The following is a 27,492-nucleotide window of genomic DNA, read 5'->3' on the forward strand; positions in this document are numbered from 1 at the left end:
TAGATGTTGTAGTTGAACGCAGTTACCCCGAGACCCTATATAAAAACAAAGAAGTTCATGAAGTGCTCGGATGGTCTCCATAGGATATGTCTTTGGTTATACGAGGATTTAGTACATGGGGAGGATATATGTATCGGGTAGATTAAATCATACATGTTCTGTTTTCTGCTTTATACATGTTACCTGTGTTGTTACAAGTAGAAAATTAAACCATGCATGTGATATACTCAACAGGGAGTGCATAAAGATGGAGAAAAGATCGCTGTGAAGGTTCTTAAAAACGATCTCAGCCTTGATGATATGCAATTTGAGAAGGAGTATCACAACATTGCAAGTCTTCACCACAAAAATATTGTCCGGTTAATTGGCTATTGCAATGAAACGCGGAAGGAATTCATAACTTACAATGAAAGAATAGTTCTTGCTGAAAAGACTAAAAGGATGCTTTGCTTCGAGTATATGCACAACGGAAGCCTTGACAAATTTATTTCTGGTATGATATATGGTATTCTACTAGTATTATAGGGCACTGGCACGATACTATCTGAGTCTTTGTTTGTTCATGCAGATGAATCTAATGGACATAATTGGCTTACACGTTATGCAATAATTAAGGGGGTATCCGAGGGTCTAGAATATCTTCATGAGAAATTAAATCCTCCTATGTATCATTTAGATTTGAAACCGGCCAATGTATTGTTGGACGAGAACATGTCACCAAAAATCGCCGATTTTGGCTTATCAAGGCTGGTCGGAGGAGATAAAACACACTTTACGGAAAACCGTATAGGAACACAGTAAGCGAATATGTTTGATGCGAACTAGAGTTTTTTTGTATGATAAATGTTTTATTTTATGAATGTTATCCCATAGTAACATATGATTTCTCATGCAGTGGGTACATACCACCGGAGCACATAGATGCAGGTGCGATCTCAACTAAGTTTGATGTATACAGTTTCGGTGTGGTGATCATAAAGATAATTTCAGGGCGAGATGGCTACCTTAGAAGTGCTGAAATGTCTTCCCAACAATTCATCAACCTTGTAAGAGATAAAGTGTTGCAATTTATTGATAACAATGTTCCACATTTATAAATTATATGTGGTTTTAAATTGTAAGGTACATACGGACTGGATGAATAGGATACATGCAACATCAGTAGGCATGTATTCTATACAAGTAAGGAGATGCATAGAAATAGCTTTAAGCTGTGTGGACAACGATCGAGACAAAAGGCCAAGTATTGGGTTAATTGTCACCGATCTTAATAAGACGGAATCTAGGAGCCAGGTTCTTCTTGATGCATTAAGAAGTCATTGGTCAAGCTTACCGACAAGCCAGGTATGATCGCAAATGATATGATATATTATTTTTTCGTCCAAATAGCATAATGGTGTACAAAAGTTATGAGACTGTACCCACGAAACTGTGTTTACATTTTTACTCTCTTTACGTCATGCTAGTTCCCAGTGAAACCTGCAAGAAAAATACCATTTTTATTAGAAACTAGCAATGTGGCCCTCGCAAATGCGAGGGCATCAACTTTACAATATCAAAGTTACAATATCAAAGTTATCACATTATTTGAAATGAATTAATACAATTTTGTGACTATCACCCGTTTAGCGATATACCAAATGTGACAGATATGAGTATAATCATTAGTTGTTTGTTCAAATATCCATGTGTTTTTGTTTTGTAAGTGATATTATTATCTCAATACATAGAAATATAGTTATTATGTGATGTTAGATTTTTCTGCGTGGGTAATTAATTCATACTCATACATTTTCTTCATGAACTAAAAGGAAAATAATCATCGTCGTTGATAGGTAGGCCAAATTAAGCCGTTAGAATTGTTACATTGTTCCATATTTGTTCATCACATTATATGAGTAGTTTCAAGAAGTGTGACATTTTAAATATTTATTAGTCTCCACAATAAATTTTTAACCATTTATTATATTATCATATTCCATAAATTAATGATAAATAGAGAGATAAAAAAATAATAATATTATTTTCGAGAAATACTTTTGTACTTACACGCATTTTTCTTTCCAATATTTCCATTAACATCTTTATACCACGGTAGTCAAAGATAGCGAAGTACCACTTCAAGTTTCTTGAACGTCAATTATTTTGGTACATTATTTTTTGATCTGTTTTATTTAAATCTATCCATGTTACATCGATCTTTGATGTAGTGGTTCTACAAACTCGGTCGCATGCATTTGATATTTACATGACGTGGCTTGTATTGGATAGTCCCAAGGTTTTAATCAATCGTCGATTTAATTATGTGATTGGAACGACATGTGCTCTTAAGTTGACTGAATTCTAGGCATGGATTGTATTTTTGATTGGTTTTCTCATCATAGTTTGTCAAGTTGATGATAGAGTGTTTGCACAGTCTATCTTGCCAGGATCGTGCCTCTAGAATCACGTGCATCCGACTGACTTAGGTCCTACTCTCGGAAGTCATCAATCGTATTTTTAAAAACATCAAGGTTAATAGTAAAACTCTTAAAAATTACGTTTTCTCAAATTTTATATGTATTCACTGATGTAGATATATACATACTTCATCCGTTCACTATTATAAGATGTTTCAGTTTTTTTTCTTAAATTAATGTACCTAGAAGCGCTTCAGTGTGTAGGTTCATTCATTTTGGTATGTATCTAGTCTAGAATAAAATATCTATACGGTCTTATAATAGTGAACGATAGAGTGTTTGGACAGTGTGTCTTTCCAGGATTGTGCATGTGGAATCATCGTGCATATGACGACTTAACTCCTACTCTCGAAAGTCAATCGCATTTTCAAAACCAGAAAGATTAATAAAACTCTTACAAATTACGATCTTTTCAATTTTTATATGTATTCGGTGATGCAGATATATACTACCTCCGTTCACTATTATAAGATGTTTTAGTTTTTTTCTTCAAAAATGAATGTATCTATAGGCGCTTCAGTGTGTAGGTACATTTATTTTTGGTTTGTCTCTTAGTCTAGAATGAAATGTCTACACGGTCTTATAATAGTGAATGAAGAGAGCACGTATAAATTCGTCTAATTTTTTTAGATCCCCTTATAAAACTTTGTCTCGTCAGTCTGTCAATACAACTCGTGCTATGTTGTAACACGCATGCATGCATAGGCTAACTGTGCCCCTTTGCCGTGGTTGTTTGGGCTGCCGCGTTTCAGCACCTCGGTTGGCAGCCCACCATGCCAACCCCGGCATCATCACTCCGTGATTGGTGGCCTGACGCTGAGCGAGCTGCTCTGCACAGCAGCCGCAAGGTCTTCAACTCATTGGTGTTGCTGGTCATTCATTCGCTCTGGTTGGAAAGGAATGGCCGTGTGTTTGACGCCTGCGCTAGACCGGTCTTCGAGGTTTCCCGCGGCATTCTGGAGGAATGGACTACTTGGGGAGCTTGTAGGCGTGGGTTAGTGCGAGGATAATCCTGCTCGTTCTGCTGGTGTTTGTGGGGTGCGGCGGGCGCTCTCGCGCCGTCGACCACCTGTGGTGTTCGGCGTAGAGCCCTTGCGTTCTTGTTACATAATATATTCTGCTTCTGATGCTTAATGGAATGACGCGCAAAGCTCCTATAGGTTCTCAAAAAAAAAAATTCATCTTCGATCAGTTTTGAGTTGGCTTCTAGTATGTATGATTTTATTTTTATTGACCGATATGCTTTTAAGTTAGCTGGCTAATCCACGTACGAAGCTAGCTGATCAATTTTGAGATAGCTAGCTAGTTAATCTGGACTGATCAATCTATACGGTACTTTAGGTGGGAGCTTTTTTAACTTTCTTTATATATCGTGGATGGAGATGGACCAATGCCTTCGCGTGAGACTTTTTTTTGTTAGAACGTTTGCGTGAGTTCCGCAACTTGACCGGTCCTGTCATGTCTAATGTGTTACGTAGTCTATAATTTTGATTAAATCATATCCACAAGTTATACATCTAACAGCCTAAATAATTTAAATGATGTGAATTAACGTGGTGCCTCTATTTTATACCTGCCTATTATGCTTTTAGTACATAATAGATACTACCATTCGATCATGCGTTTACAAAGCCTTGCTCATAATTGTAGGCATGTCCGCCACATAGAAGGAGCATGTTTCGTATAGTTATTCACAGGCATGTACCTCAACTGGCCTGGTCCTACTACTAGGAAAACCCTCATTTATGGGACGTTTTTTAGTTTCTGTAGCGCATATCTCATGCGCTACAGAAGTCAGGCAACAAAAATTAATTTCTGTAGTACATGTTGGGGTGTGCCACAAAATTCCGAGACTTCTGTGCCGTATGCGCCACAGAAAGGCACTAGATTATGTGACGCATATGGCAGTATGCGCCACAGAATTATGCATCAGATTCTGTGACGTATCCTGCTATATGCGCCACAGAATTATGCATCAGATTCTGTGACGTATCCTGCTATATGCGCCACAGAAGGGTTTTTTAGGATTTTTGTATTTTTGCAGATCTGTACAAAATACATGTACATATCAGGTTTTATGAAGGAAATATCCATAAATACAAAGAGAAGACAATTTATATCCAAAATGACATGATACAATCACAAATTTCATCATCGCATCATTTAGAGCCGAATTATTACACAAGTGTTCATTATCTCATATAATTACAAATGATCATCATTACATCATTTAATCACCACCTAGACTAAGGTAAAATAGAGTACAACCGCGGTGCCGGTGAGCAAGAGCGGGACCAAGAACTTTAGCCGGTTCTTCTTCCCCACGTGTCTCCTCCACTGTGCTACCGCCTCCTCTCTAGTCGTGTATCCCTTATATCTGTTCCCGCTGAACTTACGCCCTTGTTGGTGTCAGTCTTGCCACTCCTCGTAGACACCTGGAACCCGACCCTTGTACACAACGTACGTCGGCATCTATATTGACAAGATCTATATTGATAAGGCATATTAGTATATCATGTATATATGTTGATAAATATTAGAGCAAAGCATTCATACACCTAAAATATAACATAGATGACAATCAAAGAATAACGACCACATATAGTTAAGTCGAACATAACAACAACGATCGTTTAGAGCTAGGCAAGTTAAGTTTGCGACGCAGACACACACACGACCACGTACGTCCATCGATACACAAACTCATGAAGATAGTAATTAAAGTTTATGACGCGCACACACTACGTGTCCATCGATACACACACTTAGTCAAGGAGCGGTGTCCTCGCAGGGCTTCGGGAACAGCTTATAGCAATATTTTGGTCGATCCAGAGCACGAGTGGGCCGACGTGGTTCTTACCGGTGGCCTCTGTAGAGGCGGCACCGTCGGCGCCATGCAATGCGCCTGGGGGAAGTAGAGCGGGACGCGCGAGGTGTCACCGTGGACGCGCGGGTGGTAGCCGTACTCCGCCAGCGTCGCGTCGACGTCGCGACCTTGCCACCAGGCCCGGCGGCCCGACGTTGTTGCAACGGCCAGCGTCGCGGCTGGCCGAACGTGCAACCTCGACGGCGCGCTCCTCTGCGAAGCGCCCCGGCCATGCCGGGCTGGTGGGCGCGTTCGATGGCTGGGTGTTTCACGCGGCGTCTGCGAGAATGGCGGTGGCGGCAGCTAGGGTTGGAAGACGGGGAAGAAGAGAAGTGCGGGGGAGGCGGTTTTAAGGGCGGCGGCGCACGCGCATTGAAGGCGCGTCGGGAGGTGGGCGGACGCCGCGTGGCCAGTCGCGTCCCCTCGTCGCCGCTTCGGTTTCCGAGCGGGAGACAATTAACGCCGACGACCAGCCTTCCCGCATCGTTGCCAAGGCGGCCACACCCGCGAAAACCGTCGTGCCGCGAGGCGCCGGCGCGCCCGATCCACGCCCTTCGCGAAGGGGCCGGCACGGGGTTGCCGGCGCTTCTATTGGGCTCGAAAACTAGCCGGTGCCTTTTGGAGCGCGCCGGTATGAGCCAAAAAACCACGCCGGCCCCCAAAATGCTATCGGGGCCGCTATGGAGCGCCCCGGTGGAGATGCTCTAAACACCCTCTGCAGTGCCCACTCGAACACCGCGCACGGATGCAGCGAGTTTGGCGCACCCGCTTTGCAACGGAGGAAGCTAAATCCGAGATTCTAAATCGGTTCCTCGCCTTTTTCATGGTTCTCCTGTAGCTGGAGAAACTCTCTCCGAGATCTCGCGCTTCCCTGAGCCTTCTCGCCCCGTCCGTGCGCTCTGGCACACCGCGGTCGACTATGGCGTCGCCTACGCGCCTCCTCCAGGCTCCAGCCAACCCGAACAATATTGGACACCATTTCTTCGGTTCGGCAACTTCCGTTTCTTCCCCGTATCCTCTGCCAAGTCTCTCAGCCTCCTCCCAAAAAATATCAAAATTGGACACCGATTTCTGTATGCAATCAAGGGATACTGTAATGTGGGAGCCCACATTCACCGCCCATCCCACTCCCTCGGATGGATTTTGAGCACGAGCTCATCAGTTTGGGATCGGGGCATCGGGCACGAGCTCGTATTGTTTATTGTTGTGCTTCGAGCACCATCTCTCGTATTTCTGCCTCGGTTCAGATGAGTCCTCCAGAGCGGCCGCAGGAGCGGCTCAGCCCGCCAGCGTTTCCGGTCGGGGTCATAGAGGAACGCCTGCAGAAACTCGAGCAGGTCGCACAGCAGAGCCATCTTGTAGCCCGCCTGGAGAGGCACATCACCCTCGTCGGCCGCCCGCTGTGCTACTGACCACGATCTCGGAGCTGCAGGGCTCATGCTCTCAGATCGTGGCTCGGGGCAAAGGACTTGATGAATTCGCGCTTGAACAGGAGGGAGCACCCATGGAGACGGCGATCTCCGTTGCCTTAAAACTGAGGCCAAGCTAGACGCGGCCTTTTTTTTTTCTGCAAACAATCAGAATTTATATTTTAATTTTTTTTAAATGAAAAACAATTGTAGATATATCTAATGATGTATGTTACAATGGTGTAAAATTTCAATACAAACTACATCATACTCTAGGCTACATAAAAAAAAAATCTGAATTTATAGTGCAAATTCAAAATGCCACACTCAGTTAGCTGCATCCTATTACCGGAAGATGTCCCTAGACTATTCCTAGGATGCTAGTGAGAAGATGCAGTGAAGAATAGAAGAGCGTATACATGCTTGGAGTTCCGATGGAACCCAGAAGCTGAGTCGTGAACCAATTGAGTAAAGATTCAGGATCAAAATCGTAGTGTTTAACTTCAATCGAATAAGATATCTCAACCAGACCAGCACATCTGCGTCTACAGCAAGTCGATCCAATCCCTTGAGCGAAGGCAAGCAACTGCAACAGAGAAGACTCACCGGCTGGGACCCAGCCTTGATCGGGCAGCCACATCATAGAATCTGGCATAGTCGCAGCAAGAAGCTCTCCTTGTACGCAACCATTGCCACGGCTGCCATCTCCGATCCGGACCGTTCACTCGTTTCTCACATGGAAGGAAGAGCAGATCGACCGCAGGGGAGCTGCTTACCGTCAGTGTATCCGGCGGCAGGGCGGCTGCTTCCAGCGACGGATCCAGCGACTGCGACTGCGAGGGGACGTGTGGCGTATGCTTGAGAGATTGGATCCAGGATTAGCGGGAGGTGGAACATATTAGGGGAAAAACCGTGCGTAATTGGTACTCTACACGTAATTAGCGGAAGTAGTAGTAACAAATATGGAAGGAAGTGCGATGTCACTAGAGAGACGGTATCAAACATGGGCTAGGATCTAATGTTTCTGCCAAGTTTGTGACTTTATAAGCAGGTTCAGATTACATATATGTTTGTTTTTGTGTGTGAGTGTTAAGTTAATTAACAGCTGATTTGGATTATTCTTGTAGCTGTGCCCTTGCATTACCACCGATCATAAGATGCTGGATCTCCTGAAAGAAAAATTGATCTCTTATCAACTCCGCATAACTGACAACAGAAGTACGGCGCACTTAGTAACAATAACAACCGCTTGTGATCGGAAAGTTGGTACTACGTCAAAATCCAAGGTCCGTTTTGCAAATCAACCAAGTTTACATGATATATGTCTCAACTATCCGTGCATCACGATATTGTCTAATATTTATTCTTTGGTTCACGCTATTGTTTTTTTACCTACTGCTATGGGTTGTTCATTATCCGGCAGCCGGTCAGACCGAGAATCAAGGTAACACAGATTTATTTCTCTCTTCTGTAACCCTTGCTTGTCCGGCCTCTCGCGTGTTACTTTACACCACATTATTTGTTCAGATCATAGACTACGAGGAGTGTTTGAGCTGGGCGACTAGCATGGATGCGCATTCAACAAAGCCTTGGTAGGTTTATGATTATACCAATATTTATTCTACTATTTTCATGCCATCTAAGTAAATATTTGTGACACTCTAAAACCGGCACCATTACACCACATGTTATCGATTTAGGGACGTCTACCTACACGATGTGCACGTAGAAACATACACGTGATGCAGGTGCAATTAAAACAAATGGTAGCATTACAAAGAGTTCACAATAAAGCTCACAAGAAACATATATTGCGACTACAACTCTAACGAGCCAAAAAAATACAAATAGATACAATACAAAGATATAAATTATACATAATATAGCAAAATACATTCAAGCACGGACAAGAGTACAAATGAGACTAAGAGTCGTGGAGATAATCAACTAGCGTGCATAAACATGCTCAGGACGCCATTTGTGCAGCGTAGGACAGCAACGGGTAAGGGGCAAAGCGGGAGAGGTGCCTTGGCATGGGGTCAAACCTCAGTGGATGCGCCTTCTCCCGGCTACCGCCGGGCGCCCCCGCATTGGTCTCCGCCCAACGGCAAGGATCGATGCTAGGGAGGGGATCAAATCTGCCCGTCGGCAGATTCGCCTGTTGAGCTCCCGCTAGAGCCATGGTGGCCGTCGACGCCCATGTCAGCGCACGAGACCGCATCGTTGTGACCCGTGAGGGTCAACTGATAGCCGACACCTCGCCTGCTCCAATCATCACCGCCGCGCTTTGGTATTGGCGTGCCTCACAGTCGGATGGCGCCGACGCTCGACGCAACCCGCCAGGGACTCATCTTCGTCGCCAGAGGTGGCGGAGACGGAGCGTCCATGGACAAAGCAGTTGATGGGACGTGAGGACAGAAGAGGGGGTGGCAGTGTAGCGGTTACTGGAGCGAGGGGAGTGGGTAGGGGAGTTAATCCGTGTCTCCCGCGTTTCTCCACATGTACCACGCGTATGGGCGCACAAAACGAGGCTAATGTTTTTGCTCTCCGGGGCTAGTTCTAGGGAAACTGCCGATTCAGGTGTTACGCGGGGTGTTGAAAGCAACCAAATGGGTTGAAATCTGCTCTCCGGGGCCTGTTTCGAGGTCCTGCGACATACCAAACGTGCCCTTGCTTTGGGCCAGTTTTTCCACTACAATTGGTTGCTAACGATTCTATTTCGGCTTCGTGAGAGAAATGAACGGGCATGCGATTGTTAAGTTGAACGTTGAGGAATGTTGTGGCTAACTAAACTAGTTCTTCAATCTTAATTCTCTTAATTTTCCTAACTATTCATTAATTCGAGATAAAATCTACATGAAAAAGATACTCCTCGTCCTCAACATTGTGATTCCATTTCATGTGATCGGTTCGTAGTTTCGTCTTGTGTTTCAAACTTTATTTCGTGTTCCCATTGGAGTTTTTGGACGAATTTTGTCAAATGTTTCGCACACGTTCGACTGTTTGAATTTTCCTTCGAGGAGTAGCTATGCCTCACCATTTCACACAACTTTCGTGTTCAAAGTTTTCGGTTTTGGCATTCGTGGACGAGTAGATCTACAACTTTGTATAGAGTACTAGGGAGATGTAGATGACTCGTTTACCAATGTAAAAACGGAAAACTACGAACACGAAAGTTGTGTGAAATGGTAAGGCGTAGCTACTCCTCGAAGGAAAATTCAGACGGTCGAACGTATGCGATGAATTTTACAAATTTCTTCAAAAATAGCTTTAAAAGGAGCACGGAATAGACATTCAAAAGCTCGACGAAACTAAAAAGCGGTCGCGGGAATGGATTCCCAATGTCAAGACGCATCTTTTTTGTGTAAAGCTTATGTCAAATCGAACCACCGTTTTGCAGATCAGAGAAAGACTAAAATGATCTAGATTATGCGTGTTGCCACCACTTTTTCACCGGCTCGAGATTGCACGCTGAGGAATGGTAGAATCGAGCATGACTAATGGGCTAACTTTTAACTGTATCTAGCCTGCTTTAAGAAGAAGTGTGTTGTGCAGGAAACATTTTCCTCCGTGTAATATAGAAAACGGGCTCGCGAGCAACCAATCACGCTCCTAATTAACGGTTTAACTGATGTTGCGGAAGTAGTCCAAGTGGCGGCGTCGAGAGGTTGATCTTAGCCCCCATGTGGTGGATCGCGAATGTCAGAGGAGAAGTAGTTGCTGACAATAAAATAGTGCTTGCACCAAAAAGAAGATTGTAGGACTATCGGACACGGTCGCAGAAAAGAACAAACGAAGGCAGTGAATGAAAACGAAGGCGGTGAACGATTTTCTCGTACGCGGGCGGCAAAGCGGAGAAATAGCGCTATTTTTAGCGATTTAGCGAGAGCTATTATCGAGAGATTCTATTTAACTCTAAATCTGCTTATCTTTAACTGAAATGTTATAAATCCGCTATAGCGAAGAGATAGCACGGTATTCACTACTAGGAAAACATCTATAGGCCCCGAGCTACCGTCGGCATGCCCCAATTGTGGTTGCTATAATACCGCCGGCACACGTATTTTATGAGCGCCGGTGTTGCTCAAATACCGTCGGTGCAGCAACAAATTGGTACCCCGGGATAAGGGTTGACCAGGTCCGGGCCAAGGCAAAAATCGGAGAATTACCACCGGCAAAAATCGGAAAAATAAAAGAAAATGATAGAAATTAAAAAAAATCCTTCGAGATGCTCATGTGTTATGTCATCTAGTTTTAATGAAAATTAACAAACATGAATTCCAACTATTTTTGCAAAATAACATCATGTTTCAGTAAAACGGTTTTTTTGGTTGCATATGACCTTCGATAAAAATGTTATTTATATGAAAATGCATACGACCTTCAGCCGTTTAGCGATTTTTTACATTCCTCAAAATCAAAAAGGAAAACAGAGAATTTTCAGGTTTTAGAAAAAAATGCAAAAAAATTAAAAATTTACCGCCAGTGCACGGGCATAGTGGTGCGCCTGCGGTAGCCTTCAACATCTAAGTTGAATCTAGACGGCTCTTCCTCATTTTCCCCTCTTCCTCTCATCTTCCTCTCATCTTCCTCTTCCTACTCTTTATTCTTCCTCTTCTCGTCTTCCTACCATGATGCCTACCATGATGCTTCGCCTCGAGCTCCGCGACCACAACACCTCCGACGCCACCTCCTCCTCTTTGGCCTCAAGGTCCACGAACCACAATGCCGCCTCCTCCTCCTCCTCCTCCTCCTAGGCCTCGAGGTCCTACTCGGCCTCGAGCTCCTCATCCTCGGCCTCGAGCTCCTCCTTGGCCTCGAGCTCCGCCTCGGCCTTGAGCTCCGACAACCACACCACCTCGAGCTCCTCCTCGGACCCAAGATCTAGATCTCTAAAAAAAATAAAAAAGGACTTGATTGCTTTCCTGTTTTGAACATGGGGGCTGATTGTAAAAGTGTCCCCGCGAGGCCTTTTTTGTTTTCTAGAAAAAAATTACAACCAGCACACTAGGGAGGTGCACCAGCGATAACTCGTGTTACCGCCGGCGCACCAGCTGGTGCGCCGACGGTAAACAGTTACCACCGGTCTGTTCCCACCGGCGTATGCTAGTGCGTCGGCGGTAGCAAAAAATGATGCGCCGGCGATAGCTATTTTCCTAGTAGTGATTTAAAACCTTACCGGAAAATCATACACAACTAATGCACCCTCGTACGGGGAGAAGTTGTGAGAACATAACATGTAGTCTTATTAGGCTAGAGAAATCGTCGTAATAATGATGTGATGCTCTAGTCTCGACAGCCAAGAAGTTTCATAATACTCACAGTCAAGAGTTAATTCTTTCTTAGATAATCTGAGCTAATTGTGGAATAATTCTTTAAAAACTCTTGTGCTATATATACTTCTACATTTGAGTATCCGTATGTGTCGCACAGGATATTGCTATGCCATGGCGATGGCGAAGTCACTATTTGGAATCACCAGAACCAGGTATGCAATATCATCCTTCTGTCGTTCCCGACACAATGTGCAATGTCAAAACTATTATATAACATATATCTTTCATTCTAAATTAAATTACTCAAAGAAATATAGAATGGGACTAATGACCTAAGTGAAACGAATTGTTATTACCTAACTGGAGTTTCCGAGGTTGGTTACGGTATGGGATGCCTATACCTACAGATTGGGTCGATTCAGGTCGTTAGCTGTTAGGGCATCTCTAGCGGCGCGACGCAAACGGACGCTGAGCGACCGGTTGTGTCCACCGTGACCGGAAATGCGTCTGGGCCCTCCTCCAGCGGGGCGACGCAAAGTGACCGGGCCGTACGCGGCGATGTAAACCTGGCCCAAATATGCATCAGGTTTGCGTCTCCGCGGACGCTGCGTGGTCGCGCCGAGTGTCTGCCGAAAAAGACGTAGGACCCGCGCGTCAGTGCCAGGCAGGCCGATATTATTCCCGCCAGTGGCCATTCCCCGCGCGAAAAATCAAAGTAGACCGGCGCGAGCAGTCCAGAAGCGATGGACGTCCTCGCCGCCGCAGCCACCACCATGGATGCCGAGCAAACCGTCGCACCCGCCGCCGCCCCACACTCCCCCGTAGCCACGACCATAGCCACAATGGAGGCTGCAGCTCCGGCGGAAGCAAAGCGGGCCTCCTCCGGCGGCCGGGAGGCAAAGCCAAAGGCGGCAAAGAAGGTGCTCTCCAAGGAGGAGAAAAGCGTCGAGGCCGCGAAGCGTCGCGGCTGGCGCAAGAACCTGAAGGAGAAGACTGCTGCGGCCGCCAACCAGCAGGTGTGGCAGATGCAGATGAAAGCCGGCGTCGCGCAAGTAGCCCTCCATCCGAGCTTAGCGGAGGGCTACATGCTCGTCAAGCGAGAGGGGATCACCGGCGTCGCTCCTCCGGCCTCGTCGGTGAGCTCGGTAAGTTCCCAGCTGCGTCCTGGAACTCCCGCTCCCTTCCAGCACCCACCCTACCACATCCCAAGCCCTCGCACGGAAGAGTCCCTCAGAAAAATATGGAACTACATCAAACAAGAGACAAGCAAGTTCTGCTCGGCCGTCGGATGAGGAGGGGGAGGAGACGGAGGTCGAGGCGGAGGAGGAGGAGACGGAGGCCGAGGCAGAGGAGGAGGAGATGGAGGTCGAGGCGGAGGAGGAGGAGGCGGAGCAGGAGGACGACGACTTCGAGTGGTCCGACGACGACGGGCCGCACCCGGACGAGACGGCCGATCAGCAGCGCGCGCTCGTCGAGTCCTTCGAGTCGGAGAAGAAGCTCCAGGACGCCCCCCGTGCCCGCGAAGAGGCGCAGATTCACCGCGCCGTCGAGCTCTCCCTCCAGACGGCGCAGCAGGGGAGGGCAGGCGATGACGCCCTGCTGGAGCAGCGGCGTCTGGCCACCGCCCTACGCATGGAGAGGCGGCGCGCGCAGCAGGAGCTGCGGCGGAGGGGAGGCGACGACGGGGCAGGCCCATCGAACGCACCGCCGGGCGGTCAGTAGGCTAGGGTTTAGATGAAATGTAGCCGTTTTCACTCAAACTTTGTAATATATAATCAAATTTGAATGAAAACCTTTATTTTCATGCATTAATATTTATTTGGAGATTTTGTTTGGGGGACGTGACTGGGGAGCGACGTCCCCCAAACGCGGCACGAACAAAACACGTCCCCCAAACGCTCAATCCGGCGCCGTTTGGGGGACGGTTTGGGGGACGCGACTGGAGATGCTCTTAGATGTTATGAGAAGCTGGGCAAGTGAGAAATGTCCATGTTGCTTTTAGAACAGTGGAAGAGGACATGTACCGAACTGATTAAGCATTTTTCATTTTTATGTAGACAAGAGTGATGGCAATCCACCTCAATAGTGATTGGGAGTTTACGGGACAGTTCTATATTGGGGGAGCTAAATTCGTCGAGCCGTTAATGTGTTTTGTGACCGGTGATGTTCAAGGATATATCCACGTTTATTCATATGAAAAAGTGGATAAGCTGCAGAGTTTTAGAGGTCACACGACAAACGTCACTTCCCTGGCGGTTCACCCTAGTGAGCCATTAGTGCTCTCGGCATCCTTTGACGGGCTGATCAAACTTTGGAACTGGGAGGCTGGCTGGCAGTGCATAAGAACATTCGAAGGACACTCGGGTCGTGTGTATCGAGTCAAGTTCAACCCGCGGACTGCGGGAAACACTTTTGCTAGTCACTCAGAAGACTCCACGATAAAGGTTCATTAATTAGTTGGTGTAGATTTTTTTTTAGTATAAGAGCAGTTTCCATATCAATTTCCCTAATAGTGTCGTACTGATGCTTGAGATTGACAGATGTGGAACATGGATTCTCCTACTCCCGTCGCCTCATTCGAGTGCCATCAAGGACCTGCTGGTGGTCTTGATTATTTCTGCCCGGGCGGGGCTTTGCAGTATTTGGTTACATACAGTCCGTATGTGGGGATTGCACAGGTATGACATCTTCAATATTGTTTTATAGCAACACATGAAGAGCTCACGAAAAAAGAAGCAAAATATAGTACTACTAATGATGCATGTGTAAATTATTTTGGTGTGTTGCTTCAAGCTCCATTTTTTTTGCCAGATCTGGGATTTGCAGACAAAGACATGTATCAAACTTATCAACGGACTCCAAGAATATGCCTGCAATATTGCTGTGGTTGAAGGTCCCTTAGGTCGTCCGATTCTACTTACAGTGGCAGAGGACCACACTGTTGCTTTTTGTGACTCAACAACTCACAGGTAACATTTATATTCCCCTACGCTAGCCAGTATCTTTCACTTCAGCAAACATTGCAACTGCGTTTCCCATTCCTTCGTAATGACACCACGCATCAAAGGTAAAAATAAGTGTGGCAGCGGTGGATGAATACCTTGCTTTACAATTTGGCAGGTATGAGAACAGGGTTAACTTTAATTTGGGATATGTTGTGGACTTTGGATACATTAACATGACAAAAAGGTAAACTAATCTCCCACGAATCTTGTAGTTATTATTCACATAATTTAATTTTGTAGATTCTAGTAGTATCTCTCTTTCTCTCTCTGACTGGAGCTCATATGTGTGTAGTATTGCCGTCCTATGTTGGAAAGGAATCGCAATAATGGAAATCGATTGATCTTCCACAAAGATCCAGTTTCTAGCTAAGGTGACAGCTGTGGATTTTGACGTTTACTCGAAACGGTAGACTGTATGATGACAAATTGACAATCCTGGTTGGTCTTGGTGGATCGTTTTGTATGATGACAAATTGACAATTCCCCTACGACGCTCCGCCAATGCAGTCACCATGTACATTTTTGCAGCGCGCATTGTAATTTTAGCGGATACCATCATCTTCGAAATAAAGGAACCGAGAAATGTTACCAGCAAATTGGTGCGAGGCGTCGTGAAACAGAGAAGAGAACATGTATATCGCGTCGTATGTGTTAACATGTATCTCAAGACGGTCGCAAAAGGCGAACGGAAACACTGCCCAACCGTAATCTGCTGTCTGGATGATTTACTTTTTCGTTGTTCCTTTCGCATGTCTCGGCTGATGTATGTGCGCCTTGTGCGGTGAGTGCGTGGTGCATCCGCTTCCGCCTTCCAATTTGACAGTGCTGGGCGTCCCCCGGGGATCTGATTTCCCAGCCCCCGGGTCCCCAGCCGTTGGATCGGCTATCTTTTACGGTCAGATCTGCTGTTACCGGATGCAGCAAAAAAATACCTTCCGGCAGCAAAAAAATAACCCGCTTTTGCTACATTGTAGCAAAAAACGGTTCAGCCACGAAATCAAATAAAAAGGCTGAGCTCGCCGGAGATTCGCCGGAGACCTCGCCGGCGAGCTCGTAGCAAAAAAATTATACTATTGTAGCAAAAACAGATATCGACGGAAAGTCGCCAGAGACATAGCCGGAGACCCCGTATTGTACAATGGTAGCAAAACCACAAAAAGTTGTAGCAAAAAAAAAATACTAATTCAGCAAAACTTTCCGACTTAGACAGCAACACCTGACACCTAATGTAGCAGAAACGACCTCTGTGGTAGCAAAACCCGGCTTCCGCCAGTAGCAACGTCAGGTAGCAAAGCCTGCCTTCGCTGGTAGCAACCTCCGAGGCCTAAGGCAGCAAACTCCCAAAAATTCGCGAAAAATATGCTTTATATTCTAGCACTGATTTCGCCTCCATCTAGCACTGATCTGGACAGCGGGGTTGGCGAGGCCGACGGCGGAGGGCGCGAAGATGCGGGACATCCAGTGCTGGTTGGCGACGAAGTTGGAGAGCGAGAGCCCCGCACAGAAGCGGAGCGCGACGAAGCCCGCGGGCGAGGACGCGTACACGGCGGCCAGCGCGAGGGCGAGCGCGCAGACGAGGCTGCCGACCCCGGACGCGCGGCGCGGGCCGAGGAGGTCGCAGGCGGGGCCCATGGCGAGGCGCCCGACGAGCGCGGCGGCGAGGGAGGCGACGGCGGCGGCGGAGGCGTCGGACGGAGCGAGCACGAGTGCCGGGCGCAGCCGCAGGGAGGATGGGCGGCGCGGCGAAGGCGGCGAAGAAGCTGTGCGAAGAGGGAGAGCCAGGCGAGGTGGAAGGCCTGCGTGTGCGGCCGCGACAGCGCAAGAGGCCACAGCTCCGTGGCGCGGCCCTCTCGCGTCGACGCCGTCGACCGGCCATGGATTGCTGCGGCGGCGGCGGCCAGCCGGCCGGCGGCGGCGGCGCTCGACTACGGGCCGGTGGCGCGTGAAAGGTTGGGGGCAGTCCGCGCAGGCGAGCAAGGCGGCGCTGGTCGCGGCGGCCGACCATGGGTCGTTGCGTGCAGCGGTCGCCAGCCAGCGGCGGCGGCTTGCTAGTGCGGCAGCGAGCTGGAGAGAGAAAAGGGATTGACTCCCTGGAACGAACGAGTGGAGGAGGAAGGTGCGCGTGTGAGGATAAGAGAAACGGTGGGCCCCAGCGAGACACGCGGCGCGCAGCCAAGACGGAGGATCGAAACTCTTCGTCCCCCGGGGGAACACGATCATTTTCCTTGTAGAAAGTAGTATTCTTCAGCGTTCAGTCCGGTACAGGGGGTTCAGTGTTCTGTATTTGGGTATGTTATAATGAACAACGCAGGGGCTCGAGGGTTGAACATGGAACATGGAACGCCCTTCGCTACATCTCGAGGTCGAAAGTTTCTCTTTTCACCTTATATTTCCAGCTTGCCTCGTGAGTTTCTTCTTAATTTGAATCACTCCGGTCAAGCATCTACGTACTAGAGTTCCGTAGCGGGACTTTTTTTCTTAGTTTTCTTTTTCTTTTTTGGCTGTGTGCATCCGTACTAACATTAGGGTATTGCGTTGTTGCAGAGGCTGGGTGTAATTGGTAGCTATCGATATTAATATATTCCCTTTATCGAAAAAAGCATCTACTGAAAATAAATCCACTGCCATCCATATCAAAATATTTCCGGCTGGCCGTGTTAACATGTTGCCATCTTAAAATGCCAATTTCATGAAAACAACATGCCATTAACTTCGAAAACCCCTAAATACAAGTTCATTACATCTCACTGGGGGTAAATTTCAAAGAACCGCCACATTACAACGACAATATCGAAAAACCACCACTATTCATATAAATTGCAAAAATCCACCGGTATTGATAGAATTCATTACATTGTGCACTGATTCGCCAGTTTAACCTTCTTAACATGGAATATGACAACCGATCCCACTGGGGTGACGTGGCCGGAAATGTGACGGCGGAGGACGATCAAGGTTAAACAACTAACTTTTAGGGGTTTTCTGTAGATTCGTCAGGGACATACAAGTCAACTCATATCTCCTTTCTTTTTCCGCCTTTCCTAATCCCGCACTACAGGCAACGCGCAACTTACCACCGCTGGCGTCGTCCATGGCCACTGGCAGCGCCCTTCCTTGCCCCCACCTACGTCCCGGCAGGTGGCGTCGCCCATCCACACCTCTGCATCTATCTGAAGCCAAGAATGATATGGCCGCTACCGCCCCTAGGCCTCCTATGAGCGGATTCCCGCCGTCGCGTGCCTCCTCACTGTTGCGAGATTGACCTGCGAAAATCGATCTCTAGCGTCATTGATGTGTTGGGAATGGGTGGCGACCTGCGGTCGGCGGCATGACATTGGGGGACGGAGGTAGGGGTGGTGAGGCCGTTCACGAGCTTGTAGGGCATCTCCAAGGCTGTCGATGTGCATGGCATGGGAAGCGACCCGCTGCCAACGGAACAACATCGGGGATGGAGGTGGGGTTGGCGAGGCCAGCGGCGAGTTCGTCGGACATCTCCAGTGCAGGGCGTTGGCGCGCGGCCTGCGGCGACGCTGTCCCTGCAAGGTGGGATGGGAGGAGGGAGAGGACTGGAGGTGGGAGAGGACCAATAAGTGGGTTCCATGAAAATTTAAAAAAAATACCCAAATTGGATATGTCCTAGTCGTTCGTCTCCATCTTGCCACGCCACCCTGATAGTGGGACCCATTGTCTGAAATATCGTTAGCACGGCTAAAATCGACAATCCGTGCACGTCGCAACGAACCAACGCAATACCAGTAGATTTTTGCAATTTCGAAAAATAGTGGTGGTTTTCGGACTTGTCGGTGTAATGTGTTAGGTTAGTGGAATTTACTCCATCTCACTGGGAACTTCCGCGAGCGTGGAACTCCTTTTTCAGGTGACTTAAAAGGACTGCCCGCGACGTGTAATCTGATGCAATTGTTGCTGTGGCATATACGTGATCTTGGATATGTGCGCGTTCTCTCAGTTTTTGTACATTCCCTGATTTCTCTTGGATACAAATGATATTTGAGATTTTTTTATCATTGGGCGAAGGAGCTCAAATGTTCTTCCAAGGCAACATGGACCAAAATACTGAAATCAAGATACATTAATACTGACATCAAGGCAAAATGCTGAAGTTTAGGCTTTGGCAACTTTTACGGTACCTTTTACCTCTCATGGTAAATGGTGTGGTATGATTTACATTGACGGCTCAGATTAAACGGCGGAGTTTAGGCCCAAGCCCAACATCTGTAAGTTGCAGTTACAAAAAAAAAGGTGGGAGGCTGCAATCGATCTAACATTCACATGCCGCCGCCTCTAACGCCACCGTCACCGTTGTGTAGGCGAACCCTGCGGGTATGAGCAGAGTCCTGCGGTGGCGCGCCATAGAGTCGTAGGATCATCACTATTTCTTCTTCTTTCGGTTCGCTTCATGGCTGCACTCTACTCTCTCCGTTAGCGCGATGAATCCGGTGAAGTCCAACAGATAACCGCCACTGCCATCCGACGACGCCATCGGCCGTCGCCCATGGACGCGAAGATGGCGCTCAGCTCGGTGCCATGTCGAAGCACTGAAAGATCATCCACAGCTCGAACTTCCTCTTCCCACCGTTATCGCCAGTGCCGAACGACCTCTCCTGCTCAACGATGACCGGGCACCAGGGCTCGCCGCGTCGGACTGGCCGCAGAGCAGCGACAAGCCGAGCCAGCTCCGCTTGCACGTCAGTCGTCGAGCACACGAGTGCTAAGGCTGCTCTGATGAAGCCTGGACGGCCAGCGTCCAGGTGTGGCAGACTTTCAGCCTGAACCCATGCGCATGCGGGGGCGACAAAGAATCATAGGAGCCGCGAGCGACTAATCCAAACATAATTTTTCCTAAGCTGATTAGTAACAGAAATTTTGTCAAAATCAGTTCCGCTAAAAATCGGCTAAAAACTTGACTACTATAAACTGACGCCTAGCAGCAACTAAGAGGGGATGGACGATATGATCTTATCATCAGAACGGAGTAATAATCTTGAACGTTTTTTTCTCCAAAGGACAGCACTTAGTTCAACTCTCTTTGGCTTTTGGGCCAGGCCCGTCTACACCCTCTTTAGCTGGGGTGCCGAAATTTGCCAGTGGTATGGATCATACCTCTCATGTTTTTAGCAGTAGTATGAATTGTTGTAGGCCTTTGGATAGACTAAAATGGATGGCTGATATTTATTTGAGGGTACCATAAAACATCTCTAGGCTTTAGGGCATCTCGAACGGCTTTAGGTTGAAAATTGCCTTGATTGTGGGATACAGAATTAACGGAAGGTCGCACGGATGGTCCCACAAGTACCGGCGCAGGCAAGCCGCCTCCAGGCCTTCTTGGCCTCGAGGACTTGGACCCTTTGTATATACTTTCATGAAGTTTTCTTTTGAGCATGTCTATGTAAATGACGTTTGAGAATTATGTCGGAGTGGGCACGAGTCTTCCGCTGTGAGGATGACGTGCGGCAGTGACTCCCTTTATTTTCTAATATTTGCTAATAGCATCTATGTATGCGATACACTACTAAGGGCATCTTGTGCGACCCGACACAAGCGGATAAAATGTGTCCGTTTTTGTCTGATCGGTCAGAATTTGGATAAAACCACAACTCAGAGGCTTGTCGAAACTGACTAACATGTCCACGCCAATGCATTCGGGACCCAAATGTAAGCTTGAAATGCGTCGGCGCGGATAAAAACCGAGTCCGCGTGCGTCCTTCTTTAACCTCAAAATAAAATACAAATTTAAAGTAGTCTGACACCGATATTACTTCCTGCATTAGAAATAAAAAAAAAACATGTTTAGCAGTTCTGAGCTAGATTCCTCACATATTTATGTGCTTGGTTTTAATCAAGGGCTGATTAAACGGCTGGCCGCTCTTTACCTAACCCAGCAAGCTCTGCCAGATAAATCTGCAGACGGGCATAGTTGAGCTGGTCACGGTCGTACTGAAATAGCAATAGCGAGGTGAGACAAATTCTTGTGTATTCCGTTCTTCTCGGGCAGTATTACCACGATGGGCTCGGCTTAGTTTACATAGGCCAGGCCCACTTTCAAATATAATCTTTTTAAAATCTTCATAACTTTTAAATGCTAATTCTAATGGAAAAACTTTTAATATGAAAAGTGTTCAGAAATGTTTGAATATTTCAAATATATACTTTTAAAAGCCTTCATAAATTTGAAATACTAATTCAATGGAAAAACTTTTAAAATGAAAAGTGCTCGGAAATGTTAGAATATTTCAAATATAATCGTTTTCCAAACCTTGATTACTTCTAAATACTAATTCAAATGGAAAACTTTTAACAAGAAAGTGCTCAAACATAGCGGCGCTAGGACGAGGATGTCCTTGCGACAGAGGAGGATCCAAGGATGTCCTTGCGACAGAGGAGGATCAAATGCAAACATAGCGGCGCTAGGACGAGGATGTCCTTGCGACAGAGGAGGATCCGAGGCCGGACCCCTCGGCGGAACCCCCGCCATCGACAAGGGCCGGAACCGTACCACGTCGGCGAAGGACCGTCGACCTTTCGGACACCACGCGGAACGGAAGGAGGATGACGTCGGTGAACAGATCAGCGACATCGAAGTGCTTGGGTCCGGCGATGTAGCCCGCAGGGCCGCTTGCTGCAGTACCACGTCGACAGTGGCAAAGCCCTTTGGAGTAGCAAATAAACCCAACGAAAACGTACCGAAACCAAACATCACCGTTACGGGACGACAAACTTTATTGAGGTTAGTTTTGTTAAAAAAAAAACTTTATTGAGGTTAGCCAATTACTTTCCAGTGTTAATGCCACATGAGGAATTCAAATGGGTTGCTGGGGATGCCGGGAGCCCAGGATCGCGCCTGAACATAGCTCCAGGACTCAAATTTCAGAATCAGGTCACATGCACCTTCGTCCAAGAACAAGATGCAGAATTAACCTCAATAAAGTTTGTCAACAAAAACAAGTGATCGGAAACACGCCAAAGTAAGATGTACAGCATGTATGCTGCGCAGAACGCGGTACACAGGGTGTTAATTAATCCGGTTTCATACCTCAACAACCGGCCGGCCGTGTGACGAGGCTCGATTCCTTCCTTCTTAGCCCAGCACCGTTCGGCTCATTCAGCTCCCATGTGCGTTGACAAACCATTGTTTCTTCCTGCAGCCATCTTCATCAGGTTCGTTCTCTTCCCATTCATCCATCTCCTGCCTACAACCTGTTTTGATCCATGCTTCTTTCATCCTCCCAGATTCCTTCTAGTTTCTCAAGCAAATACGGACTTCTTCTTTTTTTCAAGATTTCTGCGGCAACCAAACTGTCGCTTCCCAGATTTCAGATCTGGTCTTTGGTTTGTATCCTACGTGCATGTGTGTGACTACCTCAAAGTCTCTTGTTTTGCTTCTGGATGCCCTTTGCATGATTGCATCTCTCCCTGTACTTAGGATACTTATTCCCGGAAAATTCTGGAGTGAAACCGTATCTTGTTCATAATCTTAAACTGCCCTAATTAACTGCGAGTAATCAATGCAAGCACACCTAAAACAGCAGTGCGGAAAGGATGGGATTGTTGAGCTCAGTCGGTTTGCGCGCCTCCAAGGCAGAGGCGGAGGCAGACATGTGCCGCCGCATCCACAACGTCCCCCGCCGTGGCGGTGTCCTCGCCGGCCAGCGACGTCTACTTCTCTCCACCGTGATGCTGCTGCACCGGTTGCCTCCACCGACATGGTTGCTGTTGAAATCCATACTCTCATACACTCAAATCACAACAATTAGTGGATGGATTTGGATTCAAGAAGAGGGGAACTCAGGTTGCAGCTCACACAGCCGAGAAACTTCTCCCCTTTTTTTTATTTCCCCTTTCTCTGTAAATATACAACTACAGGCGACACCATTTTACACAACAGCCCTTCTATTGTTTCCTAATTAACTAGCATTACTAATCACCTCCTCAACACTCCCCCTCAAGATGGGGCAAATATGTCGATTAGCCCCATCTTGTTACACAGGGTTATAAAAGACACCACACTAACTCCTTTCGTTAATACATCAGCAAGTTGTTCATGAGATTTAACAAAGCTGATTACTAGGGCACCTTCATCAACCTTCTCTTTTATGAAATGTCGATCTATTCCAATGTGCTTGGTTCTGTCATGATGGACCGGATTATGCACAAGGTTGATGGCAGCTTGATTATCACAATGAAGCTTGAGAGGTTCGCTGCCGTACAGCTTAAGTTCGCTTAATAATAGTTTCAACCATATTAGTTCACACAAACCAGATGCCATGGATCTGAATTCCGCCTCTGCTGTTGATCGAGCCACCACACTCTGCTTTTTACTTCTCCAGCTAACCAGATTACCTCCAACAAACATACATTGACCTGAGGTAGACCTTCTATCATCAACACACCTAGCCCAATCAGCATCAACAAAGCCTTCAACTTTCAAGTGCCCATGATTTCCAAACATAATTCCTTTACCAGGGCAACCCTTCAAATATCTAAGGATTCTATGCACTACATCTAAATGACCAGACCGAGGATCATGCATATATCGGCTCACAACGCTTACACCATAAGCTATATCTGGTCTAGTATGTGACAAGTATATTAATTGACCAACTAACCTTTGATATTGATGCTTGTCTACTGGACCTCCTGCTACTTCCATAATTTTTAAATTCTGCTCAACGGGAGTAGGTGCTGATCTACATTCCAACATCCCAGTTTCAGCCAATAATTCTAACACATATCTCCTCTGAGATAGAAATATACCTTTTGCTCCATAGGCCACTTCGATACCCAGGAAGTAGTGTAGATGCCCCAGATCCTTGACTTCAAATGATTTGGCTAGCATCTTCTTTAATCATGCTATTTCTTCATTGTCATTACCTGTGATCACAATATCATCCACATACACCACAAGGATTGTAATGTGCTCGCCTCTATGTTTAAAGAATAGAGTATGATCTGCATTACTTTGTTTATACCCCATTGAACAAACTTCATTTCTAAATCTCCCAAACCATGCTCTAGGTGACTGTTTGAGTCCATATAAAGACTTCCTCAACCTACATACCTTCCCCCTTGTTTCAATACTATTAAAACCAGGAGGTATATCCATGTAGACCTCTTCTTCTAAGTCTCCATGCAAGAAAGCATTTTTGACATCCATTTGATATAAGTTCCATTTTTTATTTGCAGCTATTGAGATAATTGTCCTGATAGTATTCATTTTTGCAACTGGAGCAAATGTTTCATCATAGTCCACACCATAGGTTTGACTATACCCTTTAGCCACTAACCTGGCTTTATACCTCTCAATTTTACCCTCTGGAGTATGCTTTATTGTGAATACCCACTTGCATCCCACCACCTTTTTATTTGGGGGTAGGTCAGTAAGAACCCAAGTGTTGTTTTTATCCAACGCGGCCATTTCTTCTAGCATTGCTGCTCCCCATTTAGGGTGTTTTTTTGCCTCCTGCCAATTGTGTGGAATGGGTATTGCAGAATCTAGTGCTGCGATGAATGATCCATATTTAGGACCAACAGAAGAGTATGAAACATAATTGGACATTTTATAAACATCTAGTTTACTTGGTAGTTTCCTAGCAGTGGTCCGAGATGGTTTCCTCAATGGAATTGGCACATCCAAATCATCATACCATCGAAAGGAATTGTTAGTGTTAGAAGAGGATGAACCTGGACTTTCGGATGCAACAGTCGGTTCTTGGACTGGATTAGGAACCTGAGGTTCAGGTTCAGGTTCTTGTTGATGTTGAGGTTCAGGTTCTTGTTCTTGTTGATGTGTGTCGGATGATATCAATGCTTCCTCCCCCTGTTCCTGATCCACTTATACTCCTCGACCATCTTGTACATTATCACTCTGTATCACACCAATTATCACACCTCTTGAAGCAGCATCATTGTATTCTTCTGCCTTTCCTCCCCCTGTCTCCATATGTGCATCTGAAGCATCATCAAAAAACAAATTAGGAAATACACCAGTTAAATCAACTGGTTCACCATAATAAGGTTCATTTTCACGGAACACCACATCCATACTCACAAACATTCTTCTCTCGGATGGACACCAACATTTATAACCTTTTTGTTTCCCTGAATAACCAACAAATACATTGTAAGAATTAGCCATGTGGTTGGATGACCCTGAATCAATTAGCCATTGTGCAGCAGTACAGTTATATTTATGCTTTGCAAGATGTGAACTATTACTGCAGACATCAGCTGACACTACAGACATCTCTGTGGTTGGTATATGCCTACTGTTTATTTCTTTAAATCTGTGACATTCCTGCAACTCGTCAACTGTCATCTGAACCTTCACGGTGTGTGATGCTCCATTGCTAACAGACATATGTGCTCTTTTCTTTGTCCTTTCTTTGTACATCATACTACAGCCAGTTCCATACTGAAAGTACTCATCATCTCTACCTTTGTCAAAGTATGGGTACTCATGAGCCCAACGTCTAGGACAACCTGACCTGAAGCAACCATCCCTTTCCTTTATACTTTCTTGTTGCTGATTATGATTCACCATGCTGCTGCATCCATTATCATTATACAAGCTATAAAGATCCCAGCAGAAAGCCTTCAAATGACCATGTCTTCCACAATAGTCGCAGTACCACACACTGCATCCTCTAGAAGATGAATCAGTCTTCATGGATATTTCCTCAAACACTCTACGTGCACACACAACACTCATTCAAGATGGACAACAACAGAACGAATAATCTCCAGAACTAACGATGTGTCTGTCGAGCAGAAACACAATCCCAAATTCCCAATCAAGCAATAAGGCAACCTTGTCCTCCGCCGTGTAGCAGCCACCTCAGTCACCTCGGCTCGCCCCTCGACCGACGGCGCCACAGCCAACACCTCTCCTTCCACTTCTGCCTTCGTCTCCCTGCAACGACGTGACGATGCTCCTTCTGGACCACCCTCCTTGCGACCTCCCACGCAGCCTGTAACTCCTGCCGCCGGTGTCGCAACTCCACGGTCGCCGGCGCCACTACCGCTGCTCCTCACAGGCCGGATGCCACCACCAAGCACGATTGCTCTGATACCATGTTGAAATCCATACTCTCATACACTCAAATCACAACAATTAGTGGATGGATTTGGATTCAAGAAGAGGGGAACTCAGGTTGCAGCTCACACAGCCGAGAAGCTTCTCCCCTTTTTTTTATTTCCCCTTTCTCTGTACATCTATACCTCTATATCTATACCTAATAATAAAGTACGAAGCGTTTCCTTGGTTTGGTCCGTTTAGTTTCGTCCGTTATCATGTTTTTCGTCCGTCCGTTCCAAAACTCATGTCCGTGTAGCCCACGTACAGAGTTCCATCCGTACTACAACTGCCTAGCTAGCCAGGTCTTGCCTGCATCATGTTTCTAAATATGTGCCCGGCGTCCCGTCCCTAATCAACTCGTCACAAATCGCACCATAAAAAGGATCGATTAATTAGGTTTCCAGCCCAAATAGCTCTCGGCGGAGAATCGATAACAGATCTCGGCGAAATCAATTTATGAGGTTTTCCGCACGAGTACTAAGCTCTCGATTCGGCGACAATGGCGGTGCAGGCGAGGATGGCCTGCTTCCGCAGTCCGTACGTCCCCCGAGACCACGCGTGCAGGTCGGCGGCGCAAGCTGACCATGCCTTGTGGCATGAGCTTGGGTCACGTCCATGGCACCCCAAGACGAGCCAACGCTAGCTCCATGATGGGCACGACGGGAGTCGGCACGCCACCAGGTCTGCTCAGGTTCGACGTGACCGTGGCTAAGGCTGGCGCGGATGTGCGCGGGTTTGTGGAGACGGTGAACTCCGGAGGTGATCCTCGCGGTTAAGGCTTACTCGTGATGCAAGGCGCCGACAAGGGCTATGCTGGTGCAGATAAGCAGATTGCAATCGGCGTGGCCAGTAGAAGTTGATCACAATTGTCTGGCACGATCACATTTGTGAGTTCGTGACGTGGGGCAAGATGTACTGGATGGCAACTAACTTCTACGGGCAACCGGCACGGGACATGCAGATCGGCGGCCGGTACGTCGTGTACTGGTGATTGAGAATTGAGGAGAGATCGATCTGGCAGTGGCAAAACATTACGCCTCCCGAATCTGTTTGCAATTGATTCATGTTACACAGCGCAAGGATCTCTCCCGTTGTTATCTTTGCAGGCGAGGAGTAGCTGGGGAAGATGATGGTGCCAGACAAGTCGTGGGATGGTACCACTAGTAGAAAACAGGCCTAATATCGCGAGTCGTAAGACCCTTTTGTCGCGGGCGGCCAGCCGCGACAACGGAGGCGCGACAAAAGGTCCAACCTTTTGTCGCAGGTCGCTTACCACCCGCGACATAAGGTCCACCACGTGGCAGGCGCGGGGCGCGCAGGGGACAGCCCCTTTTGTCGCGGGTGGTAGGCCCTCTACGTGGCGCGCGCAGGACGCTCCTCCTTTA

The 27,492-nt window shown here is 46.9% G+C and overlaps 1 protein-coding gene across 5 annotated transcripts in view; it reads left to right on the plus strand.

Moving 5' to 3' along the window:
- The window catches only part of LOC127319780 (cysteine-rich receptor-like protein kinase 44), a 115,875-nt gene that overhangs the window by 37,926 nt on the left and 50,457 nt on the right, over positions 1–27,492 (plus strand). For 2 of the 5 annotated variants that reach the window (XM_051349761.2, XM_071819698.1), the window contains 11 exons: positions 235–493; positions 569–797; positions 896–1,046; positions 1,123–1,344; positions 7,862–8,020; positions 8,158–8,178; positions 8,262–8,326; positions 12,168–12,222; positions 14,068–14,454; positions 14,551–14,688; positions 14,822–14,979. In XM_051349761.2, the coding sequence (XP_051205721.1) occupies positions 235–493; positions 569–797; positions 896–1,046; positions 1,123–1,344; positions 7,862–8,020; positions 8,158–8,178; positions 8,262–8,326; positions 12,168–12,222; positions 14,068–14,454; positions 14,551–14,688; positions 14,822–14,979 (1,844 nt within the window). Of the gene's footprint in view, positions 1–234; positions 494–568; positions 798–895; positions 1,047–1,122; positions 1,345–7,861; positions 8,021–8,157; positions 8,179–8,261; positions 8,327–12,167; positions 12,223–14,067; positions 14,455–14,550; positions 14,689–14,821; positions 14,980–15,130; positions 15,200–15,307; positions 15,766–27,492 lie in introns of those variants that run through there. The other 3 variants (XM_051349760.2, XM_071819697.1, XM_071819699.1) reach the window with 3 other exon arrangements.

This window comes from Lolium perenne, chromosome 5, assembly GCF_019359855.2.
Source record: "Lolium perenne isolate Kyuss_39 chromosome 5, Kyuss_2.0, whole genome shotgun sequence".
Taxonomy (NCBI): domain Eukaryota; kingdom Viridiplantae; phylum Streptophyta; class Magnoliopsida; order Poales; family Poaceae; genus Lolium; species Lolium perenne.